At 39.6% G+C, this 16,487-nt stretch overlaps 1 protein-coding gene across 5 annotated transcripts in view; it reads right to left on the reverse strand.

Annotated features, from left to right (window-relative positions):
* Window positions 1–14,745, reverse strand: part of LOC105226608 (protein tipE) — a 93,289-nt gene extending 78,544 nt beyond the window's left edge. The window contains exons 1-2 of one of the 5 annotated variants that reach the window (XM_049447409.1): window positions 14,075–14,745; window positions 6,632–9,581 (exon numbers count right to left, since the gene is read on the reverse strand). In XM_049447409.1, the coding sequence (XP_049303366.1) occupies window positions 6,632–7,401 (770 nt within the window). In that variant the 5' untranslated portion in view covers window positions 7,402–9,581; window positions 14,075–14,745. Of the gene's footprint in view, window positions 1–6,631 lie in introns of all 5 variants that reach the window. The other 4 variants (XM_049447408.1, XM_049447406.1, XM_049447407.1 and 1 more) reach the window with 4 other exon arrangements.
* Window positions 14,746–16,487: the final 1,742 nt, after the last annotated feature.

The following is a 16,487-nucleotide window of genomic DNA, read 5'->3' on the forward strand; positions in this document are numbered from 1 at the left end:
GATATATTACTGAAATTCAAATAGAATGTTTTTAAAATAACAGTGTGCTTTTGTATAAATCAGGGCAAATTTTGGTCAATACCAAAAAATTTTATGCCGAATATTTCGTTCTGTATGTAAGTAATCTTGCTTGGAAACATATTCTTGCGTGTATTTGAGGAGTGGCGAAAATTCGTGGAATCAGTTTAGATCTTCTTCTATTAAAAAAAAAATCTAAAAAAGTTTATGGTGATCAGTGCCTATCCCGTAGTAATGTGCATGAGTGGTTTAAGCGATTCCAAGAAGGTCGTGAGGGCCTCTGTGACGATCAGAAGTCGGTCGTCTTCAGAAGTCAAAAATAAAGACAATGCTGATTTGTGTTTACGATTCCGAGGGTATTGTATACCGAGAGTTCGTCCCACCTGGCCAAACGATGCTGTGTTTTACCTTGGTGTTATGAAGCGTCTTTTGTCACGCATTTGTCGTGCTCGACCACAATACCGTGAGACAGGGTCCTAGTGCCTGTTGCACGATAATGTGCCGTGTCATCGGTCGACGCTTGTCACTGATTTTTTGACAAAAAACTTTAATAACTTTTAATCACTCACCCTACTCACCTGATCTGGCACCCTGTGATTTTTACCTATTTGGAAAACTTCATTTGCCCATGAAAGGACACTGGTTTCAGGACATTTCAGCTATTCAAAAAGCGACGACCGATATTCTCAAGAGTATTCCGAAAAATGACCTTAAACACTCATTTGAAATGCTAATTGACCGGGCTAAACGCTGTATCGAACCACAAGGAAACTACTTTGAATAAAAAAATATAACTTTTGAAAAATATTAATTTTTTGTTGTTTTTTTTTAACAGTTCTGTTTCTTTTGCGACAGACCTTGTAGCTACATAGCTGTCATATAAACTGGAATTAAGTGTTTGTATGGAAAATCTTTCCATTTGACTAGATATTTTCAAGAAATTCGACATGGATAACTAATTTAGGAAACGGTGCAACTTCCGAAGAAGTTGTTCAAATCGAATTCGTACAACATATAGCTGCCCTACCAAGTGAGTGATCAAAATCAAGTTCTTGTAGAGAATCTTTTGTATGTGAAGGGTATTATAGCTTCTTCGCAACTTTTTTTAAATTAATGTTTTATACCTCAAAGACATTATTTAAACAAAGTTTTGGAAAAACGTAGTTAGGGTTGTAATCAGATTTCAAACATTTGCACAACGTAAGGTAATAATATGAAAATGTTTATTGAAATTGGTTGAGTATTTCATTTTCACGTAATATGAGAGGTGAGAAGAGAACTTATATTGTGTTTTACTCCAATATATTTTAAATTTACTTATTCGGGGGTGGCACGCCCACTTTTAAAAAACCACAAATCTCATCCAGACTTTTATGGGCTGTACTAAATTACATTTTACTTGTAGAAGTTAGCTTGTGGCTTAGTTATAGTACTTTATTCTTATAAATCTTAACGAAATTCCGTGGTCGTGGCAATTGCCCGATTACATCCACCTGTAATAACCACTTCCTTATAGTACCTAGGAATACATAAGTGTACTAAGTTTCTTTACACTTTTCTTTAGGTAACTTTGATGATATATCAGTAGCAGAATGGTTCTTATTTCCTTTCTTCAAAAATTACCAATTCTTTGCATAGCCTCCCAATACAACAAGTCGAATATTATTTAGGCCATCCTTCTGCTTTCAAAAAGATGAATTATGGAAGGTCCTTGGAATAGCTACAACATAGACTGACTTAAATTGGATGATGATGCTACAAACAACATGAAAGTTTCGTTGGCGTGCAAAAAAATACTTCTTCGGAAATGTCTCTAAGTTAAAGTCTAATCGATACGATTCTGGTGATGATTTACCCTGAGGTAAATGCAAATACTTTTGTATTTGGATGGTTTTATACTCTCGGAACCAGTTGCTATAGATTATTATAGTTTTGTTCAGCTAACGGGTTTCCGTATCACCTAAAACTAAGCGAGATAGATATATGGTTATGTAAATGATCAAGATGACGAGAATAGTTCAAATCGAGGTGACTCTCTGTCTGTCCGAAATTCCATTTGATTCTTTCACTTTCCGGTACACAAATCAGGAGCAATTGATAAAACGGGATAAAACATTGCACTAATAATTTCTTAATTTCTTTAAAGTATGCCACCTTATGACTAAAAATTGTCCAAATTCAACCAAAAATGTTCAAGCCCCTAGGTACTGAATATGTGGACCCCAGTATCTCTATATAGTTGACTTTTGACCGAAAATATCGCTCAAAGTATGGGATATACAATTGAAATTCAGAAAGAATCCTTTGCTAGCAATGGTAACTTTGTGTATCAAAAATAACTTGAATCGGGTCAATATTGCCCTGAGCCCACATATACCTAATATAAAGATTTTCGAACTTCCACATGACTTTACGCTGAATATATTGGCTAATGTTTGAGTTATCTCAATGACAATTACACAACGTGTTTACTCATAACAGCATATCTTTGTGTCTAAAATAAATAAGTAAAATTTCGAAAATCGGGCTCCATATGATTGGTGATTGTATGCTAGGTACATTAATGAAAGTCATTATGAATATGGATATGTAGGTCAGTGCGTTAATTAGTATATGGTTGACATTTTACATCTTAAGGTGTTTCAAAGACTTTGATTCCTGCAAGTTGCAAGAGTATCAGGTGTTCGATTGCACTGGAACTTAGCCCATCCTTACTTATTACTGATTACGTTTATGTTATCTATATAACATCAAAATTTGGAATTGACACACATATTTATTTCACTCGAACTGCATCTCAGCTGTCGAAATTTGAGAACCTCCTGGCGCCCCCATCATACAATTTTAATAATACTACGCATCCTTATATGCAACCATCACGCATGCGTTTATGTGTGTATATGTGTGGCTAGTGCTCCCAAATTGTAGAGCTCGGTTTGTTAAAAAGCTCCTTGACAGCGGCTGCCAAGTTAATATCAATCATAATAAGCGGAACAATTATCCTATGCTCTTGTAATGCGACATGTATGAATACACACACATATGCAATTGAATGCTGAGCTTTGAGTATTTAGTATTACGACGCATTAGGACATATCGGAAAAATACGAAAATTTTATTTCATTTTTTATTTTGTGATATACATATGTGAGATATAGACATAGATTTGGAGCTAGATTATCTGTAACGTTCGGGATCACCGAAACTTTGAAGAAAAAACTAATTTATTTCAGAAGAGTTAATATAGAGTTAATATAGAGTTAATATAGAAAAAATAAATCTAACTTATAATTCGTCTATAGAACCTAACATTCTCTACAAGTCGGCTATAGCTATTATTCAAAGACTAATATAAAAAGTATTTTTTTTACTAGTTACATTCATATTTATAGTAATGAATTAATCCTAAATCTTCTAAGCCAAACTGCGAGGCATCGGAGGCGTCGGCGATCCTTTGAAATATACATACTACATATAAATGATCAGCATGACGAGCTGAGTCGATTTTGCCATGTCTGTCTGCTTGTCCGTCCGTTCGTCTGTCTGAAAGTAGCAAAACTGTCCATAAACACGCCCACCTCGCTTAAGTACAAGAGAGTTTTAGTACCTTCCTTAAACTCGCAGTAAAAGTGGACTAATATCTGTTGTACTCCAGTAAAATTGGTATAGAACTCACATGACAAATCTTATTAAGCACCCTAATGTATGCCCACATGAGCATACTCGTAGACGTACATAAGAGTATTCATTGTGTAGATTTGCAGTTACTCTCGCCCATTTCTGCTCATAAATTATGGAATTCAAATACTACACATATACGCATTATTCATGTTGACGAAGACAGATACATTCTGTTGCGTATAGTCACACAAATCATAAATCTACATACATATATACATATATATGAGTTTGTGTGTGGGCACGAGGAATCAGTTGAATTATGCGTTGCACTCGGCGCGCGTTCCGATTGTAGTTGGTAAATAATTGAAATTCGATTTTAGTTCGAACGAAAGTGTGACGCAACAATAGGCACACGCACATACATATACATATGTATGTATTTAAAAATATTCGTGTCGATTTACCCATGTATGCGCGTGTATACAAGTCATATGCAGTTATGTCAATTATATACACTGACACTCACTGATTTCACTGAATTGGGTAATATCCGCGCGCGGGTGTTTACTATTTATCGAACAGCAGAAAATTACAGTTATGTCAAGGGCTTATAATTTAATTCGTTTGGCGGATGAGTTGCACGCCTTAATAAACAGTAATTTTTGCACAGACAACTGTTAAAGCGGCGTAAAAAATATCGACTCAAAGGGTTTATATGACTACGCACACATAAGTAAGTTATATATAAAAGATTCTCGAATGACTTACATACATATGTATGAAAATACTATATAAAAACTAGTAAAGCTGCTTGAAGAATAGAGGCAGCATGTGCAAAGTGTAATTAATTAATCATTTCATGTAATAAGCTGTCAATTGTACTTTATTTTGGAGTAAAAGCTTCACTAAGTGCCGACCAGAGTCGTATTTAAGTAATCGCAACAGGCAGGACTGTCAACCCGACAGTAATTTGGAAATTTATACAACAGCATATATTGAAGAATATCAAATTTTTCACTGACGCATTTCTTCAAGTCGAAATGTAAGAAGAAGCTGTACCAAAAACGGCATGTCAGTAAAACATAATGTAAATGGAAACTATTGAAATGATAGTTCAATTACAACGCAGAAAATGCGCTCAGAAGAACCGGATTATGGGACTGTAGAGCACACCCTTGCACAGCTTGGTCTTGGATACTGGCATATTAAATAAATGTCCAGCATGCAACGAACCCCCGTATGACCCTATCGACCTCTTTGCACGCCCAGCTAACAGAACACGTCTGACACTCCTCTTCCTATAGCCGGCCCCGTCGAAACAGCGCGTTTGTTGGGTCTATCATGACAGCTTATCTGAACTTTACCACCCTAACGGGGACTAGCTAATCGTTACAACAATTATCGCCAACAATAACTGTAGACCACGTAAAAGTTTTTATACTCTTGCAACCAGTTGCTACAGGGTATTATAGTTTTGTTCACCTAACGGTTGTACGTAAAACTTGAGGGCAAAAATTTTATAAAAATTGGGCGTGGCACCACTCTTTAAAAAGTTTAATGCTAATATCTCTTAAACCACATGAGTTACAACAACCAAATTTGTTGAATACAAATCCTATGAGAACGTCTACCGACAGTGTGAAAATCAGAAGATAACCCCGCAGAAACATTAAAATTTACCACCGAGATGGTATGAGAGACCTTTATGGTAACCGGTGTGAAATTTGGACGATGGGCGTGACAACCCTCGGAGGATATCGGACCACAATCACATCTACTTCGGTTGTTTCCAGTACAAAAATCAAGAAGCAATTAATATGACCAGATACTTTGCACCAATAATGTCTTTAGCCCTACCAAATATTTAGATCCCGGTACCCATAGTTGACTTTTGATCGAAAATTTCGGTCAATGTGCGATATATATAACTGAAATTAAGGGATAATCTTTCTCTTATACGGGTATGTCTTTATGTTAAACATGGGTTGAGTCGGACTAAATCTTCCCTTAGCCCAAATATTTAATATGTATAAAGATTTTCGAAATTTCGGGTTACTTTGTGCCGCATATATCAGCCAATAAGTGAGTTATCCCAATGAAAACAAGAGAGCGTGTCTAAAATAGATAAATTTGAGCGAAAGCTTGAGAGCTAGCCTCTATATATCGTATAAGTAGTATCAGGATTTTAGACCTTCCGGGTGACTTTCCTCATTATAATTGGTTTTACACCTTAAAATATTTCCCTGGCTTTGATTCTTGCAAGTTGCAAGAGTATAAAATGTTCGGTTGCAAAGTTCCTTCCTTACTTGTTTAATTATATTGATATACATGCCCCTGAAGTACGATAAAATTTTCAGTTGTATTCGTTGACTACTTTGCTTGTAACAGTCGCTAACGTTAGACGTATATGAGCTTGGCGAACTTCCGTTTATTAAAACCTCATACTTCGTTGCTTGTTCGTGAATTCTTATCCAAAAACAATAATGTAATACTGTCCTAGCCTCCAAATCTTTTTTCCTATTTCCATCACTGAAAGAGCTTAAGGCTACCCCAAAAATCGAGTTTGTCAATTGTTTAGACGATATGCAAAAAACTATAAAGCCTTATAATCTTAACTTCCGGCACCGCTAGTATTCACTCGAAGCTTCTTTATGAGCAACAATGCCAAAGAATCTTATTAAACCGTAATTATATGAGCATCAAAAAGATTCTTACAGTGTTCGAACGCTTTCTGAATTTTCTTTTCGATTAAAGATAAGATATAAATAAGTTAATAGCAATCATTGTATTTTTCTGTGATTTTCAAAAGATTCAAAAATTCTTGAATATTACACGCCCGACTTCATTGCGAAATTAGGGCGTTTGGTTCAAAAACGACACGATCACACTTTTGCTTTTCAGTGAATTAATCAGCTATATTTGATTACGCGTTCTAGCTTTTAGATTTCAAAATAAAAATATAACTCATCAATATGTCAGTTTATGCACTCACCTAAGGTTTTCGATACGCGGTCGGCGGCCTTGCCCCCGATTCCTTCGATGGCTGTGATCCTTTTTACACCTGCAATCACAATGCATAACGCAGAGCGCGATTGCCGAGATCACTGTTATCACAAATGGCACCGTAAAGAAGTGTATGATCGTCGCTACCTGATTGTCGTGATTGTACGACGTCAGCACGACCGTTTTATTTTTACGCGAATAATAGCAGGGGAATATCGCACCTTCGACACCATAGTAGGCATTGAACGTTTTACATGTAACCGTCGGCGGATAGCCACACCCCTTTATATTCACTAGCAGTGTGGCCTCCTCCGACTGTTCCCACTCCGCGGTGAAGTTAGTGTAATCGGTCATGTTCTCGGGTATCGTAATATTTTGTTCGATAAACGTCACATAAATATGTACACAACGATATAGATCAGAAGTGCAACCCTCGCGACACGAACTCCACGAACAATTAAATATACCGATTAGGTCTTCGCGACGTGTGGTTGTGCATAGTGTCGGACTATCGATGAAATCGTGACTTAGTGTCGATATCGCCGGATCGACATAGAGCGGCACCAGGAATAGGAGCGAGGCGCCGGCCGTCACCGAGAAGAAGGCAAGCGTAGACGTGCCATAGAAGCGTGCACGTTCGCGCCACGAACGAAAACGCCGGTTGCCATTTTTCTTTTTTGGAGCCAGATCTCGTTTTTTACGTAACCGTAACTCTTGTTGTTGCTGCTCGAGTAATAATTCTGAACTGCCACTCCTCATATTATTGTCCGTGCACACAGGGCGACGATTACTGCCGTAACCGTAACCAACCGCTGCCGCTGTCGCTGTCGCAGTCGACCGCCCTCTCGCCTCGGCGACCGTATCCGCTTCCGCGATGTATATTGTGTTCGCGTGCGCGCTGTGGCTCACCTCGTTGCACGAGCAACGAGTGGCAATGAGCGAACTTACGACTTCTGCGTCGTCCGTGTCGTCGATGTCGGTAATATATTTGATGTCGGCGTCGCTCGTAGCTTTGGCTTTAGCGTTTGTGTGGGTGGCGCGGCTGGCGTAGCTGGCGCGGGCGGAACGGGAGGTGGTCGCAGTAGCTGAGACGGCAGTAGTGGTGGCTGTGACAGTGACGGTGTTGACGCCACCAACAGCAGCAGGAACTGATGCAGCAATATTAGAAGCAGTAGCAGTTGCAGTTGCACTTGCACTAACAGTCGTTGTTGCACTTGCGAATGTAGTTGCAGTCGTTGTGGCGGCAGCAGCAGCAGCAGCGGCCGCAGCTGTGACAGCTGGGGCAGCGGCTGCGCTGGTCGGTTCGCAATCGTTACTTTCGTTGAGATATATGTTGCCAGTGTTCTTGCTGATTGCTGTCGATGTGGATGGAAACGAAATCGCGGCAGAATTTGTTGCTTCCACTGTTGCTTTGGCTGCGAGCGTCGTCTTATAACTGTTGTATTGTTCCACAGTTGGTGCTATTGTTGTTTATGTCGTTCGATAATATAAATTTGCTGCCGAGCAACTTATTGTTGTATCCTGCTCTTTTTCTGTTGCTGCAAATCAATTGTTAGAGTTGTTATTTTGACGGCGTCGCTGATGGTTTTGTTGATATTGTTGCTGCTGTTTGTACATGCGCGATAGTTGGAAAACCGAGAGTGTAAATGAGAGCGATGAGCGCGGATAGTATGTGTAGAATAAATCAGCTGCCGCCAACAACAACAAGTCAGCGTACGAGTTCAGCTTTTGTTGCTGTTTTGATAACGGCACTATTAAGGTCCATTATAATTGCAGTAGACGTAGTTTTTGTTGAGGAAATAGTTACACTAGCACGTAGTTTTACTCACTATCACCATTTTCATTTGTGGCATTGCAAGGAAAGTACGGGAAATCGCAAAATGGCTCACAAGCGTGCAATATTCCACACGCTCAGTCACTCAAACGCGCTATGTCGCCTGTTGGTATTTAAGTGACCTAGTGACCAATGCCACCCGCATCGAGTGCTACTGCTTCCCGAGTTGCTTCTCTACCGACGAACTCGAGACATTAGCTTGAACTCTCGCAGTAAATGGCGACCGCTCAACAGCTAAGCGCGCTCTCACACTCGCACTCTTCGCGAAAGTTTCAGAGACGGAGACAAATTAGTTAAGGCGATTTGATAAAAACACAGTGTTTTCGCAACAAACAACAAACACAACAGCGTGAGAGCACTAACGTTGCATACGGTTAAGGATAGGAGAGTTGGTAAACGGTGAGCGGAGCGTCTTATGCAGTTTGGGTGGTCTGAGAGTGTTGCGACTCTGCAGCGCGTTGTGTCGTCGCTTATGGCGATTGTGGCTGCTATCAGCTGTTCGTCTACGAGTAGTTGGCGTAGCTCATTGACAATGACAATGAAAGGCGACGACAACAGCGACGTCCACGACCACGAAGACAATGAAAACACAGACACTAGCAATGGATGTGGCGATGGTGATGGCGATGGCGCTGTGAACGACGCTGCACAGATGACGAGGAAAATGGGGGGATTGTGGCAGACACGACTGGCAGCTGACACCGAAGACACTTTATTTTTTGGTGCAAAGGTGTTGTTTTTCACCGTTGATAGAAACATTTAAAGCTCACGTCGTTTCGACCGTGTTAATGGAAATGATTCAAGAAATTATGTGTGTAGGAAACTGCACTTTTCAGATAACACAATTGCTTATCACTTTCTTCACAAAATGATGAGTAAAAATTACACTTTTCTCTACTCTTGCACTCTTTTATGCGTGAAGGATCGACGTGTTGCAGCAGTGTGAGACAAAAGTTTCGTTGTTTTGTTAGTTTCGTGGACTTTTATTAGAAAGATTAGTTTGAAGAGTAGAAAATAATTTTGTAAACTTTCATTTCATTTTCACATTCGTGTTTTAATTCTCATTTATTTTACATGTTGACTGGTTGTTGCTGACATCACACCACTGTAAATTTCTTCAAACATTTAAATTATATTCATTTCAAATTTGAAAATATTAACACACTGATTTACATCTTTTTCGCTACCAATTTCGAATATAAATCATCAAAAATCACTATTCATCCATTATTTGTTTAGTTGTTGTGTGCCACAAGCAAAACAATATTTGTCGTATAACGATATTTTTTTTTTCTTAAATTACGCAGATATTTCGTATTTTGAAAACCTCATCACGACGCACCGGTAACACTCCTCTCCTCTTATCTGTCAATCAAACTTTAAGTCTTCTTCCACGACACCGAAACTGCTTTCGTAAGACAGAGGAAAATATGTTCCTCGTAAAATCGACTTTTGACTATAAATTCGTGATCTTTACTCAATTTTAGTGTGGTAATGTCGGAGAACATTAAACCATCCAAATTAAAGGGTTGAAAATAATGTACATTTTTAAAACACCTAAATTGGAATTTTATGTGCGTTCTTTAGATTCTTTAACATGACCGGGTTTGATGAAAACCTTTGAGATTGCTTCAAGAAACATAATTCATATTTTTCTTTATAAGCAAATGAGGAAAACAGACCACTCTTGACACAGTCTGTTTGGGTTCATATTCGTTTCACCGAAAGGTGGTGCCATAGTCGATATAGTTCTACAAGCCATTATACCAATGGACATATCTCAATGCCTGACATCCTATTTTCCCCTGCATTCATTTGTATGCATGTTTCATGATACGACTTTCCATTCAGTCATGAAAAATGTCAACTTTCCTTCTAATTTTTACACCCTGAACAGGGTAGATTAAGATTGCCATGATGTTTGTAAGATTCAAAAGGGACTGTCGAAGCTCCTATGAAGTAATTATAAATGATCAACGTGACGAGTTGAGTCTATTTGACCATTTTCGTCTGTCTGTCAGATTGTCTGTATATTTTATACATATCTTTTTCTTCTCAAGGGCTACCCATTTATTGGCACTTTCGATATAGGAACCACTACAGCATAGCTATCAGGCAAATTGAAGGATCGGAGTGTTTTTTTTTTTTTGAGACTTTTTAATTTGACGACATATCTTCAAGATAATTGCCATGAACTATTTCCTACACCAATGTTGCAATCTCTGAAGAAATTGATCAGATCGAACGATCGGAATCAAGTTCTATGTGAAGTGTATTAATAGAGTATGTAGTCGACTCCTGTGAACCGAAAAATATGACAAAAAAACTAGACCTTACTTTAAAGAGAAACTAAATTTTTGGAAACAAGGAATTTCTACATAAAATAAATTTAAATATGTCTTATTTTGTAGAAATTATATAAGCATAAGATGGCATTCAATTTGACTGGTGTGAAAGTAGGAGAGCCAGCTTGATATGATTAAGAAGATAATGCCTGAATACTAAAAGGATGTATTTGCACAAAAAAAAAATAAATAAATAAAATAATAATATAAGTTATTCGATAAAAGCGTTAACAAATAAAATTGCTTTCAACTAATCTCTGGCCGCAACTGGCGTCTCCTGTAATTATAGCAAACAGTTATGGCAACCGAGGACCCACAAGCCCAACTCTGTGTCGTCGCCACCCCACTGGTCGCACACTAGCATTGATGTAGGTTAGTTTACATTGTAGAAATGGGAGCGGAATTGGGAGTGTCAAACGAAAATGTGTCACACATACAATCGCATTACAGATTTTTTCATTCGAAACCTAATTTCGAAAAATTCCCACTCACGCTCTGCCACAGGCGATTGAGAGCACACAGAGTGCGCTGTGAATTTGATGACTTTGTGTTTCTTTCTCCTTTTTCCGTTTCGAATGCTCGTGTGTTTAGGAATGTTGGTGAGTGTGCAATTCCATTGATGATGACCCAAGTGTGGGTGGGCACATTTCATGTCATATGTTCGAATAGCGTTATATTCCCCAGTGTAAACGCCAGCGTGTGAGTGGTTTTTGTTTTCTACTTTTATTTATTGCTTTATGTATTCAAGAATTTGCAAAGTTACTTAAGAAACATGCGATATGGATTTCCAGAAATCTAAATTTCCCAACTTTCCCTTTTTAACTATTTAATTACAATTTAATTTTTAACTGCCGTTAATTGCGTTTAGACTCCTGGAGACTTGTTGTGGTTGAGTCGCTGAATGTTTTATAGTGTTTGCTTTGTTGTTGTCTCTCTTGTTCGTTGTTTTTTCTGTTTTTTGTTGCGTGCAGACTCAGTGGTGTCATCGTCTGATTGCCTCGCCACGCGTTTGTATGTATCGCTTGTACTTTTTCTTGGCCCTAAATACGCTATTTTGTGCATATGGCATTTTTTGCTGCTGTTGTTGTCTTATTGTTTTTGCTAAATGTTTGTATACATTTTCGCTATTCATTCTGGGGGTATACTGACAAATGACAGGAGGACGTTAGCCAGCGAACTGCCCTGCCTGAATGTACGTACGTATGTGTAGACGCATGAATGGGTGTGTGTTTGTGCGAAAACGGGCTTGTGTGAGTAAGCGCTGAGTGTAGTGGATTTTTCTTTTAATTTTGAAATAATTTTTCATTTATGACCGTTACTTTGTAGTTTTATGTTTTTTTATTTTTTTGTTTTTTGTTTTTTTATGGTGCATAATGGTGTGCATTTGTTGTTGCTTTTGATTCGCTTGCTGGCGTTATTGTCGGCTGGTCTTTGTTTTCCCATTCACACCATGGCGGTGACTTTGGTATTGCGTGACTTTCGCCACTCAGCGTTGGTCATTTCGCCGTTCGAGACATATGGGCAACGTGTCGACATGGTGTGGGTGTTGCATGTGCTACAGTTCACAGTTGCCACACTAAACATTATAATTTCGAGTATAATTACTTTCTGTTTTCCGTTGGCTGCTATTATTTACCCACCTACAAGTACGAATTCAAACAAAACGTACATAAAAGCATGAGACAGCACGAGGTCACGTATCCCAGCGGCAACACCCGGTCCGCGCTGCGTATGAGTAATATTACCAAATTAGCTAAATGCCAAGCCATTCACTTGCTCAAGCATATTAGGGACGAAATATTTTGGAATACTTTTGGACTTTTCAACGTTGAAAACTTAAATATGCTACGAACCAACACTGCGTATGAGTAACCGATTTTCAAGTTCGTCAATTTGCACGCACAAAACTCGCACATTGCATACATTTTTTGCTTAGCATTTGATTCAACAGTTTCGCAGATACGCTGGCCTTGCTTTCGGCATTACTCGCTTTTTAATAGTTATGTGCATAACTTTGGCAATAAATGTTTCGCTGCAGCATGTCTGTATGTGTTGGCCTCAACTGCAGCAATTGTGCTCGAAGGAGCTTTTCTTAAAGCGAGAAAGCATTTTTGGTGTGGTGCGGTTTTAAGGCACAACAACAGCCAGCCTTCGCGCGAGAAGACCTTGCCCCCACTGTAAATACACACCGACCAGCCATGTGGTGGTGGTGTGAGTGTGGTGTGCCAAGTGTGGGTGTGTGCGCGTATTATATTATGTACACCGAGCACACAAACAACAAACCAGCAGCGAGCTAGAAACGGATCTTAAGCAGTCAACACTACGCTTTTATCTGAGGCTTGCGGCCACATGAGGACGCCACCCACAATGAAATATGCAGACACGAAACGTAAGGCGCACTACAAGTACTAGCGGCAGCGTGGCTGCGTGCGGTGGCGGTGGGTGGGGGTGTTTGCGAATAAAATGCGCGAAAGGAAAACGAAAGAAACGCAAATGACAGATAAGCGGCTGAGGTGCAAAGGGCGCGTGTCTTTGGGGTTTCAGCGTAGAAACTTGGTGCAGCGCCGTGAGTTAAACACAGCTTTATGCACATTATATATGTACGCACACTTTCCCTGCTTTTATTCCTTGCTTTAAGAAATACATATTTCTATTCTAATTTACGGAAATTTCTACAACGCATTCGAATATAAATTTTCATTAATTTTCATAAAAAATACTATTTTTCACACGCGTCTGCAAATTGTAATTTAAAGCTACAACAAATACATGGCCATTCATTCAGCAAATAGTTCGTCTTTATTATCTGCTCGCTAATCCGTTATTTTTTCTACTTCTACTGCTCCTCATTCCATTTCGCTGGAATTGCGCTGACTGCGCGCCAGTGTGTGCGTGCAAGCACATTTACACTAAAATCGAATGTCACGCCGCCCTGTGCTCCGCGCCTCGCTCGCTTTGAGGGCGCAGCTCGCGACACCCACTATTCGGAATTGTGATTTGCACGCGCACACACGCACACAGACACGCGCATCACACACACTCACGCACACTCGTCAATGGCATAACGTAAGCGCACCAAGCGATTTCTGTTAGTCAAAGGCGAATTGAAATTAACGCGGTTTCTAGCGTACAAGCCCCGATCAAATGAAGTTGGAATAATGTGGAAACAACACTTAGAACATTAATTTTCTTTACTTGCGACACTGCGAGCGCATATATGTCTTTTGGCGTTTACATTATAAACTTTATTTACTTTCGCTTTAATTTTCTGCAGACTTGCTTTTTCATTGCTCAATTTGTCTGCTGTGAATACGGAAATACGAATCACGCGCGTTAGCCTTCGTGCCGCACAAACGTTCGCCCAAAACTGAAAGTCTCAGCGCCATCGAATCTTCGAAAGGACTCCGTCGCAGCGCGTTGCGATGAGCGCAAATTAACTAACTCAATCGCTTTCCTTTTGCGAGTGCTGCAATGTCAAGTGGCGAGCGCGTAGCGCAATTTCGCGAAGTTGCTCTCGGCACGCGCGTGAACTTCCTTGCTCGTTTGACTCGTACGTGGCTAAGATTTCCATGTACAACTCTCATGCGCTCCCTTTAGCTATAATTACGCGAATGCTCTGCCATAAATTTCACTTCGCGTGAATTTTGACTTTCTGTTCGTGCTTGGTGCCTCGACTAGGCCAAGGCGTGCAAGTAGCAAGCTGTAAGCAGAGCCGCTCCCAAGTTTGCGCGATTTTATGATAAATGCTTAGTTGTCCTTTGCTGTTATTGTTGCACGTGTGCCGTGCACACAAAATAAAATACGAGCGCTCACGAGCGTATCGAGTTTCAGTTGAAAAATTGTGTTATTTTGTTTTTTTTGCTGGAAAATGTGAAGGTTACTGACATTTCTACGAATATGCTTTCTGAGCAGTGGAGGGTTTGTTACACCTACGCTTTACTTTTCCTGAAAAGGTAAGCGTAATGAAGATTGCGGTGCTTTTTTGAGTCGTGTTATTTTTTTTAAAAGGTCTTAGCTTTTTCCAAAGTATTATACTTCTATTAAATTCAGAACAAACCAGTTAAATATGTTAAAATGGAAAGCTCCCAGCTTTCGCAGACGCTTTAACTTTGGCAGAAACACCTTGGTATACGCTCCGGAGGGATCATATATTGGACCACTATAGCATACAGCTCCAAAAGCTCCATTGTTCTTACGATTGCCACACATACTGAACGAGCAAAGGCAAGATAAAGATCTTTGTATTTATTTTTAAACTAAAAAATGCATCTCTAAAGGATATTATCTTCGGTGTAGTCGAAGTTAACGTTTTGGTTTTTTATATTTATTGTTATATTTATTTGTTGACAGTTTTGTAACAATTCTCTCTTCGAATTTATCGAAAACTTAGCGTTATCCACAATGTTTACAGAAAATGTATTGCCTCGTTTTTTCGATTGATGGTGACTTTATATCAAATATATCAAGAGAACCTAATCCTGGAACTATATGAAATTCAGACTAATGTACTGATATTAACAATTCTCTCCTTAAAATATTTACATAGAAAGTTAATGCAATAAGCTGGTCGACATGACGACATGACCTAGCCAGCGTAGCCGCTGCCTCTTAGTTCGTTGTCACTCAATGTCGTTGTACATCTCATACAGCGCATCGTTCCATCCAATGCGATATTCGCCGTAGCCGATGTGCAAAGGACCATAAATCTTCCGCAGAAAGCAGAACTAAGAGTGAGATCGTCGGCGTACGCCAGCAGCAGTACAATGTTATAGCAGATTGCACTTTCTCTATTCAGCTTGAATTATTTTATCCAGGTGTAGATTGAAAAAGTCGTACGATAGGGGTCGCCTATCGCTCGGAGAGGTCCAATCCATAGTTTGGCGGGGATACCAAATTCAGACGTAGCGACATAAACAGCTCCTTTTCTTGCTGTCATAAGCAGATTTAAAATCGACGAAGACTTGGCAATTGTTTATTTTCCAGGCCTAAAGCCACACTGATAAGGTCCAATCACTTTGTTTACGGAGGGCTTTAATCTGTCACAAAGTACGCTCGATATAACTTTATATGCGATGTAGAGGAAGCTTATCCCACGGTATTTGGCGCAGATTCTGGGGTCCCCCTTTTTGTAGATTGGGCAAAGCACACTTTAATTGCAAACGTCGGGCATGCTCTCGCCCGACCATATTCCAGAAAGAAGCTGATGCATACTCCTTATCGGTTGGTCACCGCCGTATATGAATACTTCGGCCGGCAATCCCCGCCGCTTTGTAGTTCTTCAGACGAGTAATTTCTATTCGAACTTCTTCATGGTGGAGCAGTGGAACGTCTGCTCCATCGTTATCGGTTGGGAAATCGGGTTCACAATCTCCTGGTGTTATGCTTTCACTGTCATTCAGCCATTCCATAATTTCAATATGCTCCGGGCATCAGTCACTAGGTTACCTCTGAGGGTTCTACAAGAGTATGCTCTGGTCTTAAAACCCTCTGTTAGTCGCCGCATCTTCTCGTAGAAATTTCGAGCACATTTCGGTCTCTCTCGTTTTTTGTCTGCAAATGCGTTTCGCTTCCCTTTTCATCTCTCGGCATCTATCCCATCTCACAGGTGTTGTGGTCGATTGTAATGTTGGAAGGTAGGCAGTATGTTTTGTCTCCACTGCGACACG

This window comes from Bactrocera dorsalis, chromosome 2, assembly GCF_023373825.1.
Source record: "Bactrocera dorsalis isolate Fly_Bdor chromosome 2, ASM2337382v1, whole genome shotgun sequence".
NCBI lineage: Eukaryota > Metazoa > Arthropoda > Insecta > Diptera > Tephritidae > Bactrocera > Bactrocera dorsalis.